This window comes from Mus musculus, chromosome 1, assembly GCF_000001635.26.
Source record: "Mus musculus strain C57BL/6J chromosome 1, GRCm38.p6 C57BL/6J".
Classification (NCBI taxonomy): domain Eukaryota; kingdom Metazoa; phylum Chordata; class Mammalia; order Rodentia; family Muridae; genus Mus; species Mus musculus.
This window is the reverse complement of record NC_000067.6, coordinates 131052855-131069300: the sequence shown is the minus strand read 5'-3', so window position 1 is coordinate 131069300 and position 16446 is coordinate 131052855. Positions and strand designations below refer to the sequence as shown.

Genomic DNA, 16446 nt, shown 5'->3' with positions numbered 1-16446 from the left:
AGAGAACCTCTACTGTTGCAGAAGGCAGAAGACATCTGAGGACACTGCCGCGGAGGCCAGGAGACTTGAGCCTGACAAAAGGCCGCAGAGGAGACTTGAGCCTGGGAGCTCCAGAGGAAGAAGCATCAAGTCTTTACTTTGGGCTGGATGCCCGGAGACGCTCGGGAAGCTCAGATGTCAGACAACAACGCAGGAGACAGCAGATCTTGAGAGAATCACAGTCATCCCAAAAGACAATTTTAATTTTATAGACAGACTCTTCCTGCATGAGAAAATGGGAAGCTCCATTTCAGGTCCGTAGGAGTTGGGGATAGAAATGTCACTTGAAAAAGTCAGCACAGTACTCATTGCAATTGTGACCATCAGGGTAAACCCCTACCTAGTTTCATTGCAATCTTCCATTTTTCCTCCTGGAGAAATAGCTCTACAACAAGAAAAATTGGCTGTGGTACTACAAAAGCTTGAGAGACAAAAGGCAGGAGATGCAAAAGAACAGGAACTGCTAACTGACTGAGCTCCTGACCTCCTTCTTCTTCTCTAAATAAAAAGTTCTCCGCTGATTCTTATAAGTCTCACCTACTAAATACTGAAAAGTTCGTCATTTTCCTTCCTATCCCTTGAACATTAGCCCAAGGTCAGCTTGAAGAGTTTGGCACATCTCCTTTCCAGCCGGCTTTGCCTTGATTTCTGGGAACGATGCCTTGTGACTTACTGGAAGCTATGGCTGATGCAGTCAGTCCATTTAATCAGTTAATGAGTGCCCAGTGCCAGTCCCTCCTCTACGTCAGGTTTTGCACTGGGCCTCAGAAATGGAGCGGCTCTGTGTGTCTGTGTGTGTGAGATAATGAGGAAGTGCAAAGGCCTGGGAACACTGTAGGGACAGTGTCTTAGGGTTTCTGTCGCTGTGATAAAACACCGTGACCAAAACCAAAGTTGGAGAGGGAAGGGTTTATTTTTTTATGCTTCCACATAAGAAAGGCATCATCAAAGGAAGTCAAGACAGGAACTCATAAGGAGGCAGGAGCTGATGCAGAGGCCATGGCGGGGTGCCTCTTATTGGCTTGCTCCCCATGGCTTGTTCAGTTTTGCTTTCTATAGAACCCAGTACTACCAGCCTAGGGACAGCTCCACCTACAATGGGCCGGACCCTGCCTCACTAATCACTAGTTAAGAAAATGCCCTTCAGGCCTGCCTAGCATAGTCTTATGGAGGTCTTTTCTCAGTCTGGGTTCCCTCCTCTCAGATGGCGTAAGATTAACAAGCACAGTGGGGGATGACCAGGATGGATGAGGGAGAACAGGAGTAAATATCTGATGCTCAAACTCCTTAAAACTCATGGAAAAAGCAAACCACTGCCTACAAACATACACGGGAGAACTTGAAGGTTGGCGTGGGACTGACTCTTAGATTTATCACTTACTTCCTGGTTGGCTTTGGGCAAGTGGCTCCATTGGGCCTCAGTTGCCATCTTAGTAAGTGGAGCCAGCAATAGGTTGAATCCTGTGGGGCTCTTAGGTCTAAAGGTAGCAATGTTGCCTTGTCTGAGGTGTAACCGGCACAGGATAATTTGAGTATAAATGAAAATTATATTTTGTCTTTAGGTCATAATCATCTACTGGGACAGAGAGAGCATCTGTGCCCCTAGTCTTTTGTCCTCCCAGCTAGACTACCATCAAAAGCAACTAAAGACTTTATTTGGCTTATGGTTCCAGAGGGCTAGAGTCCATAATGGTAGGAAGACATGTCATGCCTGCAGGGGTAGGAAGCTGGCTGTAACATGTCTGTGGGCATCGAGGGAGCGGGAAGACTGGATGCTCTCAGAGCCACCTTAAGTGATAAACCTCCTCCAGCAAGGCTGCACATTCTGAAGGTTCCTCCAAACTCTGATTTCACTTTCTAGAAGCAGCACCAACTGGGGACCAAGTGTTCAAACACTCCGAGCCTCTGGGGTCATTCCTCATCCAAACCAGGGCTCCCGAGAAGACTGTCCGCACTGGCAGGGGGTCATTCCTCATTCAAACCAGGACTCCCGAGAAGACTGTCCGCACTGGCAGGGTGCGTGTCTACACAGCTCAGAAGGAAGCTGTGGGCAGTGGAGCTTGGATCTGGTTTATTTTGCCTTCTGCAATAGTTTGGCTCCCTTCTCCAGGAAGTTGTCCTGTTGCCTTCTTACAGTCCTGTGTACATGTGCAGCGGGCTCCTCCTGCCTCCCCGTGCTGTCTTTCAGCCCTGCTCTTGTCCTCTGGAAGGAAGGATGCCTGGCCTGTGGAGTGCATGTTATTCTGCCCCAGTGTCAGGTGAGGGGTTCAAATAAAAGGCCTACAATACTGCTTCTCTTTAAAAGAAATTCATACAGACATTAAGGAATCAGACAAATATAAAAAGTAGAAAAAGGGAGTGGGGAAATCTGCCTTTCCTGTAGGGCCCACTGACTGGTCATCAGCACCGTGAACTCTTTGTTGTTGTTGTTGTTGAGGTTTTACTTTTATTTTATGTATGTGAATATTTTTCTGAATCCATGTCTGTGCACAGTGTGTGTGCGGTGTCTTCAGAGACCAGAAGAAGGTGCTGAACCCCCATGACTGGAGTTAGAGATATCTGTGAGCCATCATGCAGGTACTGGGAACTGAACCCAGGGCCCCTAGTCTTAAGGCTAGTGCTCTCAAACAGTGAACCATCTCGCCAGCCCAGCACTGTCAACTACAAATATTCCTTCAAGGAGACTGTAGGCATCCACGGGGCCATAATATTCTCTGTCTCTGTCTCTGTCTCTGTCTCTCTGTCTCTCTGTCTCTGTCTCTGTCTCATTTACAGCTGTGGCTGTGGGAGTCTGCTCTCCCTCCACCGTGTGGGTCTGGGGATTGAACTCAGGCAGTCTGGCTTGACAGTGTGCGCTTTTACCCATTGAGTGCTCTCACCAGCTTCGCTTTCTTCTGTCTTAAGAAACAAAACAACCACAGAAACACATGGGGAGGCGGCCATTCTGTTTAGTATCATTTTCACCCTTGTCTTTTTTGCCCTGTTTTTTTTTTTTTAATTAGGTATTTTCCTCATTTACATTTTCAATGCTATCTCAAAGGTCCCCCATACCCACCCCCCCAATCCCCTACCCACCCACTCCCCCTTTTTTGGCCTGGTGTTCCCCTGTACTGGGGCATATAAAGTTTGCGTGTCCAATGGGCCTCTCTTTGCAGTGATGGCCGACTAGGCCATCTTTTGATACATATGCAGCTAAAGACAAGAACTCCCGGGTACTGGTTAGTTCATATTGTTGTTCCACCTATAGGGTTGCAGTTCCCTATAGCTCCTTGGGTAATTTCTCTAGCTCCTCCATTAGGGGCCGTGTGACTCATCCAATAGCTGACTGTGATCATCCACTTCTGTGTTTGCTAGGCCCCGGCATAGTCTCACAAGAGAGAGCTATAACTGGGTCCTTTCAGCGAAATCTTGCTAGTGTATGCAATGGTGTCAGCATTTGGAAGCTGATTATGGGATGGATCCCTGCATATGGCAGTCACTAGATGGTCCATCCTTTCGTCACAGCTCCAAATTTTGTCTCTGTAACTCCTTCTATGGGTGTTTTGTTCCCATTTCTAAGAAAGGGTAAAGTGTCCACACTTTGGTCTTCGTTCTTCTTGAATTTCATGCGTTTGGCAAGTTGTATCTTATATCTTGGGTATCCTAAGTTTCTGGGCTATTATCCACTTTTCAATGAGTACATATTGTGCGAGTTCCTTTGTGATTGGGTTACTTCACTCAGGATGATACCCTCCAGGTCCATCCATTTGCCTATTTTGCCCTGTTTTTAAAAAAGAAATTTAAGAGATACACAAAAGAAGAAAAATGTTACCTGTAATACTTCCCGTTTATAATAAACCTAAATTAATGTTTGGCGTGTTTGCATCTTGTCTTGAGGATTTATGAAGTGCAAATGCAGTTTCATTTAAGTTGAGGATGTTGAACATAGCCGGGGCGTCACCAGGATCCTTGTGTGCTCTCCCAGTGGTGACAGCCAAGAGGCCACCTTGTTCTCTCGATGAGAGCGCCATGCTCTGACCCACAACTGGCTTCACGTCTTTACAGCCTCTTTGCTTGTAGACATTTGGGTTCTAGTAGGCTTCCTGCCATCGAGGTGCTGAAAGAAAAGCGTTTGTTGGGCCACTGTTGGATCTGAGATAGCTTTGATAGGTATGGCCAGCTTTCTCCCAATCAGAGTTCTTTCAGTCCTGAGTGAGAATTTGTTTCCTGAATCTCTAGAAGTCTAGGAGTTTGTTCAGATGTGAAAGTTTTGTCAGCCAGCGCAGTTATTGGCTCTTTTCATAAGTCCTCTCTGTACGAGTTGCAGCAGGCCTTTTAACTTGGCCGTCACTGTTTCTGTTTCGCTAAACCACCTTCGGTCATTTTTGTGTTGGACGGATGATCTTTGCTAGGATTCAGTTAGCATTTATCCATCCTGTGTGGCAACTCTGAAAAATTTGTCATTTACAGGGTGACCTTTTGTTGAGCCTCAGTCCTTTGCCACTGCCTTTCTGGTGGTTCCAGAGCATGGTGGGGCACAGCACGGAGAGTCACCCTTAGTGAAGGTCGCTTCTGGGTAGTGTGGCGAGGGTGTTTATGGCTTTTGGTACTAGGATTCCTCATTGTCAGTGTTACTTTGGGTAGAGCCTTAGCCCCCATTCTAGTTATAAAACTCAGTAACAAGGAGAGAGTTGACTTTGACTTCCTGGTAGAATGTATGAAATGCGTACAAGTACCAGCATGTAGGGCTGCTGCAGTCCTTCCGTGTGCATTGTCTGTCTGCCTTCTGAGGAGTGTAGGCTCCGTGGCTGCTGTTATGTTGAGATCAGTCTCTAGGGAGGCTCATCTGCCACTCCCATTGAGCTCTACTCTAGCAGAGGTGGCGGCATGCTCCTTTATCTCTATGACTAATTAAATGAACACACATCCGCTGTCATCTCCTGTGCTCTGGAGCAGGGATGGATGAGCACAGAGAGAAGTGTGGTCTGTCTTTCTAGCCTGTGGGCATCTGCCAGTGGTTCTGGGAGTTGAGATTCCCTCATCACCGTGGCTGCTTCTGTAAGCAGCATCTTGTGTGTGTATATGTGTGTGTGTGTGTGTGTGTGCGCGCGTGCGAGCACGAGTATATCTCTTTACAGTATAATTAATTCCCATGGTTGGGATCTGATGCTGTATTTTTTTAATGCTCTCCATTTTAACCTGACATTGAGCATTCTAGATTTTTTTCAGAATGAAGGCATTCTGTGTGTTTCGTCCCTAGGACCCTCTCTGGCCTTGGATCTATGGGTGTGGACCCTTGAGGATCTGTTGGAAATAGCAAATGATGTAAGGACAGTATGTATTGGTGTCAAAGCTCCGTGACTTCCCCAGGCCTTTCTCGGTTTACAGTTATCCAACTAAAATCAAGTTAGCTTCTCTGTGTTGTGTATGGAAGCTCCACCACTCCAGGCTTCGTGCTGGAAGGAGCGGCGGAGCATTGAGGAGGTGTGGCATTTCACCTCTCCCTGGGAAGAGCTGCGGATGGTGCTAGGATAGGAATGGATGGAGCTGGAGTGAGTGAGGCAGTGGCTGGGCAGGTCCAGTCTACTCTACTCCTTCCTGGAGTGGGGAAGGGTGACGACTGGGACCTCAGGCCTGCACCCTGGGAGAGTGAGCTGGTTCTCGGCTGGGGACTGAGCGCTTAGGAGAGGCCTGCAGAGGTGTGTGTCTAGGTGTCTGGGAGGAAGTGCTACTTACATGGGTTTCATATTCCAGTCCTGCCACAGCTGGCTGGAGAATCCTATGGAAAGATTACTCCATAATGGAGGACCTCATTTATAAAATAGGATGCTCCCTTCCAGAGGGTTGAGCCAGGTGAGATGACACATTGGAAATACTTAGACATTTAATTTGGAGAACTCCAACCATAAGCTATGCCTGCTACTTGAATGTTCACGAAAGAGGTTGCTGAGACTTGCCTACAGTGGCTCCAGGTCCTCCTTTCCTTTTACCCTGAAAAGCTTTGAGGCATCCATGTGGTACAAAAGAAGCATTTGTGGTCCAGAAAGAGGGACTGTGGCCTGGCTTAAGGGAGTGGTGAGTTGGTGCCCCACACAGGGCTTTCCTCCAGGCCCCCAGCTGCCTCCTGGGAATGTAGAGGTCTTGTTTAACAACACAGCAGCGCACTTGGTGCCTGAATTGGACTTGTGCATCACTCTTGGCACCAAGTCGGACTCGGCACATCCCCGCTCCAGCTGTCCCTTTTAAGTGGTGTGTAGAGGGAAACTCAAGGCTGCACCATATCCTGGGTCCCCACTGCCTGGTGTCTAGGGCTATGAATAACCCCTGAGGGAAGTGGGTGTGCCTGGGATTCCAGCTGCCCACCTCAGGGGAACTGATGTACAGGAATAGCAGCCGAGTAATAATAGCAGAACCCTGGTGTGGTGCCTGTCGTGTGCCAAGCTGGTCTTGCTAGTGTGCATTCTTGTCCTTGTTACATGTGTTTAATAGGCTGCCCCCTCAGGCCTGTCATGGGCCTGTTCAGCACATGAGAAGATGGGAGGCACCAGGGGTTAGGATCCCCACTCTCAGTGGAGTTCAGAGCCCCCTCCCTCGTTTTCCAGTGTGTGAGGTCTCTGAGGTATAAAGTATGTGGGGGCAGCTTATTTGTTGCTCCTATTGTCCTCATGTCATGCCATAGGACCAGGCTCCTCTCTGTTCTTTCCTCTTTGGCTTTTGGGTTGACTTAGACTATCTTTTCAGGAGACCCCATGATGGAAGATCTCCTGGAGGGCAGGTAAGGGGGTCAAAGGTGTACAACCAGAGTCTAGGGCCCCTGTTTTTAATCCTGTGCACAATTCCCACACCTCCCTCACTGACCCTACCTAAAACTTCCTCCCTGGGTTGTGGGCTCCATGACCTGATCCTGAACCCTGCATGCCTTTCAGGCCTCCTTGGCCTGTGTACCTTAGTTTGGAACACACATCTTTCGACCTTTTCTGCAAGAGCATTTCAGAGACACCATATAGGGCTGAGTCAAGGCACAGAATTGGTTCGAGGCTTAGCATGGGTATCATGGATTTCAGTTCCTTCCAGGTACACCTTCTCTCAATGCTGTGGTTTTTTTCTTTGTAGGAAAGTCCATCCCCCAGAGCGAAGGTCCTGAGCCCTTTGTTCTCCAGTGTCCTCTCTGCACTGTGGGAATGAGACCTTTCCCATGTGACCCTCCTGGCTGCCCAGCTCTTCCTCAGCTGGGGTGTGCTAGCAGCTTCCTGTCACCTCTCTGCCTGGATGGCTCAGGCCACCTCTCTTGTCTGTCTTTACTTAGCCATGTACTTGAGATCCGTGCATTCTTGCTTTTTCTCTCCAGTGTTCTGTATGCTACACTTGTCTACAAGTGTCTGTGGCACCTCATGGCCCCGCTCTTTGATGTTAACCCGCCCGCCTGCCTGCTATGAAGGCCTTCCATAGCTTCAATTAGTATTCATAACCAGTGAAGGTCTGATAACACTGGGTATACAGGAGGCCCTATCTCAAACAAAACCCCACTAAAACCTCTATACGTATTGTAAAAATCAAGGCTTCTCATAGTTATCCCTAATCTGCCCAACCTAGCCAAGTTTCTAGAGGATAAAACCTAATGAAGTTCATCTCAGTTACTTGTTTTCCTGTAAAATTTTAGTTTTCTCTAAGGATTGAGATTTTCCTAGTCTTTATCCAGTTGACTTCACCTGGAGGAGAGAGGCCTGCCTGCAGCAAGTGCATGCACCCACCTGTCCCACTGTGGAGGTGCAGGGGGGACACAGTTTAGATAGTAAGGCAGTTGCCACACTCCAGAAATTTTCCCTGGAGGAGAGAGCTTGAAAATACATTTACTACTAGGTGAAGGAAGAGAGAGGAGGGATTTGATTAAAGAAATCAAACTTTATTTCACCTGTGGAGAGAAGGCATCAGTATGGAAAGTGTTGGTTTTAGCTTAAGAGAAGAGAACCTTATGTAGAGCTTCTTTGTTTTTGTTGCGTTTATAAGCTGGTCTCTCTATAGTCCAGGCTGGCCTTGGACTTGCTATATTGCCCAGGCTGGCAGAGAACTCCTCCTGCCGGGCCACAAGTGCTGGGAGTATGGGTGTGGCACTACTGGACATGTATTTGCCAGGAAGGATGACCCCACTTCAGCTGGAACTGTTGAGTATGCTGGCCCTAACACTCCTGTCTGTGAGGTGGAACCTGACCCTCCCAGTGCCATGGACGAACCCCGGCTGTGGATAGCAGTGATCCTAAGACAGCTGTGTTCTTGGATCCCAAACCCAGTGTGCAGTCTACGGATCAACTTTCCTCAGAACGCTTGCCTGCACTGTCTGTTGTCTTTACGATTTTGTCTACTTTGGCATCGTGGCCTGAACGTGGGGCCCAACAGCTCCCCAGGGTGTTCATCTCTGATATCTATCTCCTGCCCTCGGATGTGGAGGCAGAGTGAGGGTGTGGGTTCCCCCATGGGATTCTTTTTACTTTTGTTCTGTACTGTGGTGGAGAATGGAAGAGAGACTTGAATTATGAATCTTTCCAGTGCCTGCCTCCGGTGGGTATCTGTCCTGCTGCACTAGCCTGGCATTTCCGATTGTCAGTCTGTTTTGGTTTTGATGTTCAGTGCCATGCGTGGTCTACAGTAGAAGTTCAGTCACTACTTGATTATGTGCACATGGAATTGGCCAGTGTCTCTTTCTGTTCCTCCTACAACATGGGAAAATAAAAATGCACACCCCGTGACCCCCACCCCCCACCCCAACCCCATACAAGCTTGTGCCATGCTCTCATTTGACCACAAGGTGGCAGTGTGACACAAAGCACATGGGAGATAGCTGTCTTCTTTGTGGGTTTCTGCTTGAGAAGTTGCCTCTTTGAAGCCACTTTGAGAAGTTTCAGCCTCTGACAGTTTCTTAGACTCTGAGTGATAGGGTGGAAAGACTTGGAATTTGTCTGTCAGGCCTGATGCAGGCTGTGGCTGTCATCCTAGGAGTTTAGCCTTGGGCAGGCTACTCTCTGAAATGGGTCAACGTGACTATAGCCTGAAAGCACATTAGTGTTATTGGTGGGGATTCCGAGCTTGTCTCTGGCTGTCTGACCCCACTTCCCAGACCTCAGCTCTCTTCTTGGTCTCCCTGCTTGTCCACATTGGCCTCATTCTAGTCAGTGCCCAGTCTCCACCTTATCGAAGGCCCCCCGCGCCTGCCTGCTGCCTGCTTGTCCGTCTGCTCTCTGGCCTGTTTCCCTGCCAGCTCAGACTGCAGAATGTCCAGAGCTGTTGGAGAGTGTGATGTATGGGTAGATCTGTTCAGGTCTTTGTCTTACAGATTTTGGCTTCTGTGCCCTGCATTGAGCAGGCATTCTAGTAAAAATGATAGCTGTTCCTACTGAGCACAGTTTAACCCTCATAGCATAGCTGTGAGCAAAAGTGGCTACTCCACTGTACAAAGCAGAGGTCTGTTAGGATGCCTTTGGTTCTAACAATGGAATTCTCCTAAAAGAGTTTAAACAATCAGGAACATTTTCCATTTATTTATTTGTTTTGCTTTGGAAGCAGGGTCACACTCCCTGGTTTCATTGAGGAGCCACAGTCGGCCCTGAATCCCCACTTTCTTGCCTTGTCTCCTGGTTGTGCCTGGCAGGAAACAGGCTGCTTGGTGATGTCCCAGGGATCCTGGGAGCTGCTGTCTCTCACTGGCTTCTCACTGCTCTGTGGCCAGACCCTTTACTGGGACCATGGTGACAGCATGCTCCTAGCTGCCAGGTGCTGGAGACAGTGTTGGTCCTGTGCTCTTTCTGTGATTGTCTCTCAGTAAATTGCCATCAAAGTTCTTCTGGGCCATTTGGACATTAGGCTTGTTCTTAAGCTAGTCAGTAGCTAAAGGGCGGAAACAAGTAGCTGGCTTAGACTGACCAGAATCCGGCCTTTTAAGGCTGATGAGGGTCCAGCTTGACTTCATGCTCCTGGACACCCAGTCCCAGGAGCAAGAAGGGACATGAGTGTGGCTCAAGGCTGCAACTCTGGCAAGCAGCAGGGTCCCAATCAGCATCGGGCTGACTCCAGAGACCACCGGGCTGAGTCTGCTATAGGTTTGAAGTTTCTGTCCCTGAGGATTCTGGAGTCGCTCCCTTTCTTGTCCTTGAAGTGGTTCCTTTTGTTCTGACTCCGTGGGACACTGTCCTCCAATACTTAACTGCTGCCTCTCCTTCTGTAGACTTCATGCTCTTAGCTGATGGAATGAGAGTTGTCTCAGCTTCCTGTTCAGGCTCTGGAGAGTCAAGCTGAAGTGTTGTGTTGAGTGATTAGAGTCATCTTAGGGTCCTGGAAGGGGAGAGGTTGGGGAAGATGCTGTGAGAGTGACCTTGGGGGGGGGAGAGAGAAAGGAGAGAGAGAGAGAGAGAGAGAGAGAGAGAGAGAGAGAGAGAGAGAGAAAGAAAAAGAAAGAAAACATTTGTAGTGTTGGTGGGGCCAGCTGTTTCTCGTAGCCCTGTGTCACTCAGGAGGTGTTGGCCTTGCAGATGCTCCAGGACTGTCCGAAGGCGCGCAGAGAGGTGGAGCTGCACTGGAGGGCCTCCCAGTGCCCACACATTGTGCACATCGTGGATGTCTATGAGAACCTGTATGCCGGGAGGAAGTGCCTGCTGATTGTCATGGAGTGGTAAGTAGCCTGCAGGGTTCTGACCATCCTATCCCCATGCCATGATGAGGTGCCTCTGCCTCTGCAGACAGCCCACTATGGATCTTGAAGCTTGGGATATCAGCATCTGGCTTCCTTTGGGGGCAGTGGAATGCGTGGGGGTGGGGTGACATGCTGGTTGACAGATCTTTCACTGTACCTTTTTTTTTTTTTTTTTTTCCTTTCAGTCTCGATGGTGGAGAGCTCTTTAGTCGAATCCAGGACCGAGGAGACCAGGCATTCACAGAAAGAGGTAGAGAGGGTCTGCTGTGGCAGTGGCTTTGTGTGCACAGCAGTAGGCAACTGTAGGCTCTTTGAAGGGCCCTGTCACAGGAGTGGGGGAGGGTGTTGCCTTCTCAGGCTCACTGCTGGCCATGGGCCTCTCTCCCTTAGCCATGGCAGGGTCAGCTCCTAGCTCCTTTGTGTGTCTGATGAGTTGGTGGGTGTGGGAGACTGGGGCTGCGTCAGCAGGTTGGTGTCTGAGCTTTCAGACCTCCAGCTCGGGTTTTCTCTCTCGTCTGCAGAGGCGTCAGAGATCATGAAGAGCATCGGCGAGGCCATCCAGTACCTGCACTCGATCAACATTGCTCACCGGGATGTCAAGGTGACACCTGCTTATATAAACCCCATGCTCCCTGACTGCCTGGTCTGTCAGCGTAGGATGGGTCTGCAGCCCAGTCTGTGGCTTGTGGGGCTTGGGACAGGGGACCACAAACTTGGTAGTGAAGCTCAGTTTGGTTGCACTCAGCCTGTGGCTGCTCGTCAGCACCTCACCGTCCCACACATGGATTTCTGAGTCAACAGGAGTCCCCATGGCTCCACGCGGCAGTCTCTGTAGCAGGGAGCCGATGCCTTCACGCTGCCCGCTGCAGAGGGGCTGGATGGATGCAGTGGTTGAGCGGATGAACGGAAGGCACAGTCCTTCCCACTTGGGTTCCTCAGCATTTCCACAGGGATCTTATCCACTCATGTCTCTCTCCACAGCCTGAGAACCTCTTATATACTTCCAAAAGGCCCAATGCCATTTTGAAACTCACTGATTTTGGCTTTGCCAAGGAAACCACCAGTCACAACTCTTTGACCACTCCGTGTTATACACCATACTATGTGGGTGAGTTCAGGGGAGGCCCAAGGACTGAGTCTTTGCCTCGTTTTGCTCATCTCAGGAGACCATAGACCTAGGCATGCTGGGTCTTTATGTCCCTAGATGTACTAGATCTGACAGGGCCCCGCCATGAGTGGGCTGCCAGAGTTAAGCTGTGATTGAGTGCTATGAAAATGCTCTGCTGGGCTGAGGGCAGCACTTGGGATCTGTGTACTCTTCCTAAGGAGAGCCAGGGTTTCTCCGTGGAGTCTGGGATTCAGATTTTGCTCTAAAGTCCCAGCTGACTCCACGAATACACTCCCAGGACATGTTCCTGAAGCTAAGTGGGTGCCACATGTTTGTAGGTTCTCAGCGGCTCAGCAGTGATTGCACCCTAAGCTTGTAGCTGCAGAGTCCCTTCTGGGAGAGGGTCCTCTTCTTTCCCCGGCCCCCACTGTTGCCTCTCTTTCTTTATGAAGGGATGAAGGACTCTGAGGCAGGGGAGGTCTCAGCATTCAAAGAGCCAGGACAACCCACAGTGATCTTTGCTTTGCAGCTCCGGAAGTCCTGGGCCCGGAGAAGTATGACAAGTCCTGTGACATGTGGTCCTTGGGTGTCATCATGTATATTTTGTAAGTGGGCTGGTGTGTGGTGTGGGATGGCTGCTAGGCTGCAGTGCGTCAGGGAGCTGGGGACGCTTTACCACTGCAGGACAAGAGGAGGCTTTAGCATTTCCCCTTCGGATGGGGGCTCCCTGGGAATTCTGAGTTCCTGCTTCACTTGATGCTTGGTGGGTTCTGGTTGCTAAGTGGTGGTAGAAACTAGCTAATGGGCTAGCCGTCTAGGTGACATCCTTGGCACTTAGACTCCTGGGTCCTGCAGTCCCGATTTCTCTGGGACTATAACAAGCAGAGTCTGTTTCTTACCTGATTAGTGGTGCAGGGTTTCTAAATAACACCCGCTTTGCCCTTCTCTTCCTTAGGCTGTGTGGGTATCCCCCCTTCTATTCCAATCACGGCCTTGCCATCTCTCCGGGCATGAAGACTCGTATTCGAATGGGCCAGTATGAATTTCCTAACCCGGAGTGGTCAGAAGTATCAGAAGAAGGTAGGAACCGGCCTTCGGGGACAGGGGAAAGAGTGAGTGTGTGCGAGCGTACGCACGTGTAGGTATCAGTCTTTTTCACATGTGTGCTGGAACTGGGGACTTGGACCTGTTCCTATGCCTTCTAGGTGTGTTCTGCCTGTGGGAAGTGCCTGAGGCATGGTCAGAGCCATGTGTATGTGCAGGGCTTGTCCAGCATGCTGGTCCTTGGAGCCATTGCTCCTTGGGTATCTATCTTCATTCAGTCTCCTTTGAGCCTGATTCATGCAGGAGAGTGCAGGGAAAACTATAGATCCTGAGCTGTCCTTGTCCCCTGAGCTGTCTCGATCCCTGAGCTGTCTGTCTCAGTCCCCTGAACTGCCCTGTCCCTTGACCTGCTGTGTCCTCTGCCTCACCCCATAGTGAAGATGCTTATCCGGAATCTGCTAAAAACAGAGCCCACCCAGAGAATGACCATCACAGAATTCATGAACCACCCCTGGATCATGGTAAGCTTTGCAGGCTGGGGAGACCTGGGCGCAAGGGACTGTTGCTCAGTATGCTCGACTGTCACTTGATCCCACTTCTCTCTCCTCAGCAATCTACGAAGGTCCCTCAGACTCCACTGCACACCAGCCGTGTCCTGAAGGAGGACAAGGAACGATGGGAGGATGTCAAGGTGAGGGACCACTGAGGAAGAGAGCTGGGAAGGCAGTTCACAGGAAGTCCCCAGCAGGAGTGCTGGCCTGGCAGGAACAGTTTGGATCTGTGTTCTTCATCCCAGTGTTTCCATAGCAACCAAAAGGTGACTGGGAGCCATTGCCTTCACTGGCTTGTGGCAAAGGTTCTGGCCAGACTGCCGTCTGTTTCCTATGAGCCTTCCTCTCCCTGGGGCTCTCTAGTGGTCCTGAAATGGCATCAGGTGCTATCCCCTCAGTTTTCAGATGAGGGCATTAAAGCCCCAGACAGGGCTTTACTGGAGCAGGGCCTACAGGATGGCTGGCCCAGGACTCTTTCCCCTTTTGTGAGCTTGTCAGAGGGCTCCTGGGAGAATAGCTACACAGTGGCCAGTGCTGGAGGATGATGCCGTCTGTCGGCAGTGTGGACCCACAACTGACATGCATCACTGTACCCTTTTTTTGCCTTGTCTGTCTGTCCCTCACTGCCTGTGTCTCTCCTCTGCCCTCTTTCCCTGCTCCCAGGAGGAGATGACCAGTGCCTTGGCCACGATGCGTGTTGACTATGAGCAGATCAAGATAAAGAAGATAGAAGACGCATCCAACCCTCTGCTTCTCAAGAGGCGGAAGAAAGCTCGTGCTGTGGAGGATGCGGCTCTCGCCCACTGAGCCGCTCTGTCTCCCACCCACTGGAGGACAAGCAATAACTCTACATGAATATATTTTTTAGACAAAGAGACACAAGTTGCCCAATGCTGCCTCCTGTTCTCTTGGGCTGCGTGGCGCCCAGAAATGCCTCCGGCTTTATTCTGCCCTTGGCTCTGGCTCCCCCGAGGTGGGGGCTGGAGGATGTGTGAGGGGCAAGGTGCTCCTGAGCCCGTTGCTCCTTTGCATTTTATCTGTAATTTGGCGTAGAGTTTTTATGGAACCTGTCTTCTTGTCCTTTTCCCCACTCCTCACTCCTTCCCCAGGTCCTTTCCCATCTACAAAGGCTGAGGCTTATCCACAGGTGTTGTGGAAGTTGTTATAGGGAAAGTCCCTAGGTTGCCCTATCTGTCTCCTCTGGCCTCCCACTGTAACGTGGGGTCCTCACTGGCTCTAGAATCTGGGAGTTCCAGGGAGAAGGCAGCAGAGTGGCAGTAGGTGGCCCTTGCCTCCCGCTGAAGCCCTTAGACATCACCAGTGTGCACAACAGAGCAGCACATGTGTGTGCATGTGTGTGTATGCCTGGATCCATGCCAGCGACTGGGCATTGGAGGGTCTAGGGAAGGCGGGGCTACAGGGACTCCTGCTTGAACTGAGCCTGCCTAAATGCCTAGGTAGCTTGTCTAGATCCAGAGCCAGGTAATTGTGGCCTCTGTGTTAGCTGGGCAGGGGAGGCAGTGAGGGGTTGGGGGGCACTGACAGCCATCAGGAGGACTGGGTCCCCTCAGGACCCCTTTCCCTGCTGGTCCCAGATCCCTGAGGCACTGATCTACTGAGTAGCCTCTGCTTGCCCTTCTTGCCACGATTAACCCACTCTTGTCGAGTTCTCTGAAATTTTTAGCCATTTCTCAATGGGCTGTCCACTCCCACGGTGAGCCTGGGAAGGTTCTATGCCTGGAAAGGCAGTTGCATTTCATGCATCTCCCCTGATCTCTGGGGTACCTGCCAACCTCCCTTCGACAAGGGCAGGACCACGTGTGGTCTTCCTGGATTTCCACCATGTGGTCTGGTGGATGGGACAGTCTTCGCACCAAAGATGTCTTGACTCTGTCCCTGCCCACTAGCCACCTTACCCTCTAACTACTCAACCTGGGTGGGGGCTCCCCAGGATTGAGGAGGAGCAGGCGGGGAAGAGTCTTTGTGCCATGGTCCCCCATGCCCCTCCTGCTGGAGGAGGGGTGTCTCCCTCAGGGGTTGGTGGAGGAGGGGCTCTTGGGCATCCCTGGGCCTGGGGCAGGGCCCAGATGTCTGCAGCTCCTCCCATGTCTTTGATGGTGTGTTCAACACTCAGACTGTTGTAAACTCTCGTTTTGTATGAGCAAAATTGTCTTTACTAAACAAATTTAATAGTTGAAAGTTTTTCATTCTTTTTCTTCCTGAGGCTTGGGCCCTTGACCGTTTACTTGTGTTCTCCCAGCCTGTGTGTGGAGAGTGTTTCCTGTGACGGGTGGCAGAGCCCTGTGCCCCGAGAAGGGAGAAGAGAGCCTCCTGGCTACATCAGCATGGGAATAGCCCCTCGTAGACGAGGGCTTGTGTCAATAAGCACGTCTCCTTTGGAGCCAGGAAAACAGGGTGGCGTATTATCTTAGAGTCCAGAAGGGGGCAGTACAGGCCAGGCAGAAACAAAAGTGCTTTGAGTGAGCTAGTCTCCTCAGAAAGCCTGTGATAGCTGAATCTCCCTGGCAGAGCCTAGAGCAGGAGCTGATTTGCTGACGCTGCCACTTCTGTCCCCAGGCAGGGGAGAAAGGCAGGGCAGCGTGGCTAGTTTCCAACCCAGAGCAGGAAGCACTGTGCCTACAACCTCACAGCTGTCCATTCAGACTAGAGCGCAGGACCAGGGGGCCTGGAGCACTCTGGCTTCTACCAGCCACCCACCCTAGTTATCAGGGATCCTCTCTCTGCTACTCAACCTGAGAACGGTCCCCTACCTGGAGCACTGTCGAATCACCCAGCGAGCACTCTTGCTTGTAAAGAACCCATTGTCTGCACTTACAAGGGAGTCAGAGCGATGGGTCCAGGGTGGGGGAGCAGTTGGGGCTGGTAGAAAGGAAGTTGTCAGAAGCTGCCGTCTAAGTGAGAAGCTTGAGAAGGTCCTTGTAGCTGTGACGTTACTTGCTGGTTACGTGGGAAAGAAGCCTGGTAGAGCCTCACTATCTCTGCAGGGCCACATCCTATTTTGCCAGCATTCCTTGGCCTGGGCC

At 50.6% G+C, this 16446-nt stretch overlaps 1 protein-coding gene across 2 annotated transcripts in view; it reads left to right on the top strand.

Moving 5' to 3' along the window:
- The window catches only part of Mapkapk2 (MAP kinase-activated protein kinase 2), a 44172-nt gene extending 28571 nt beyond the window's left edge, over positions 1-15601 (top strand). The window contains exons 2-11 of one of the 2 annotated variants that reach the window (XM_030251925.1): positions 6760-6793; positions 10539-10678; positions 10885-10949; positions 11221-11300; positions 11681-11807; positions 12337-12412; positions 12763-12887; positions 13287-13372; positions 13462-13542; positions 14066-15601. In XM_030251925.1, the coding sequence (XP_030107785.1) occupies positions 10539-10678; positions 10885-10949; positions 11221-11300; positions 11681-11807; positions 12337-12412; positions 12763-12887; positions 13287-13372; positions 13462-13542; positions 14066-14209 (924 nt within the window). In that variant the 5' untranslated portion in view covers positions 6760-6793 and the 3' untranslated portion in view covers positions 14210-15601. The remainder of the gene's footprint in view (positions 1-6759; positions 6794-10538; positions 10679-10884; positions 10950-11220; positions 11301-11680; positions 11808-12336; positions 12413-12762; positions 12888-13286; positions 13373-13461; positions 13543-14065) is intronic. The other variant, NM_008551.2, reaches the window with a different exon arrangement.
- The last annotated feature ends 845 nt before the right edge of the window (positions 15602-16446 follow it).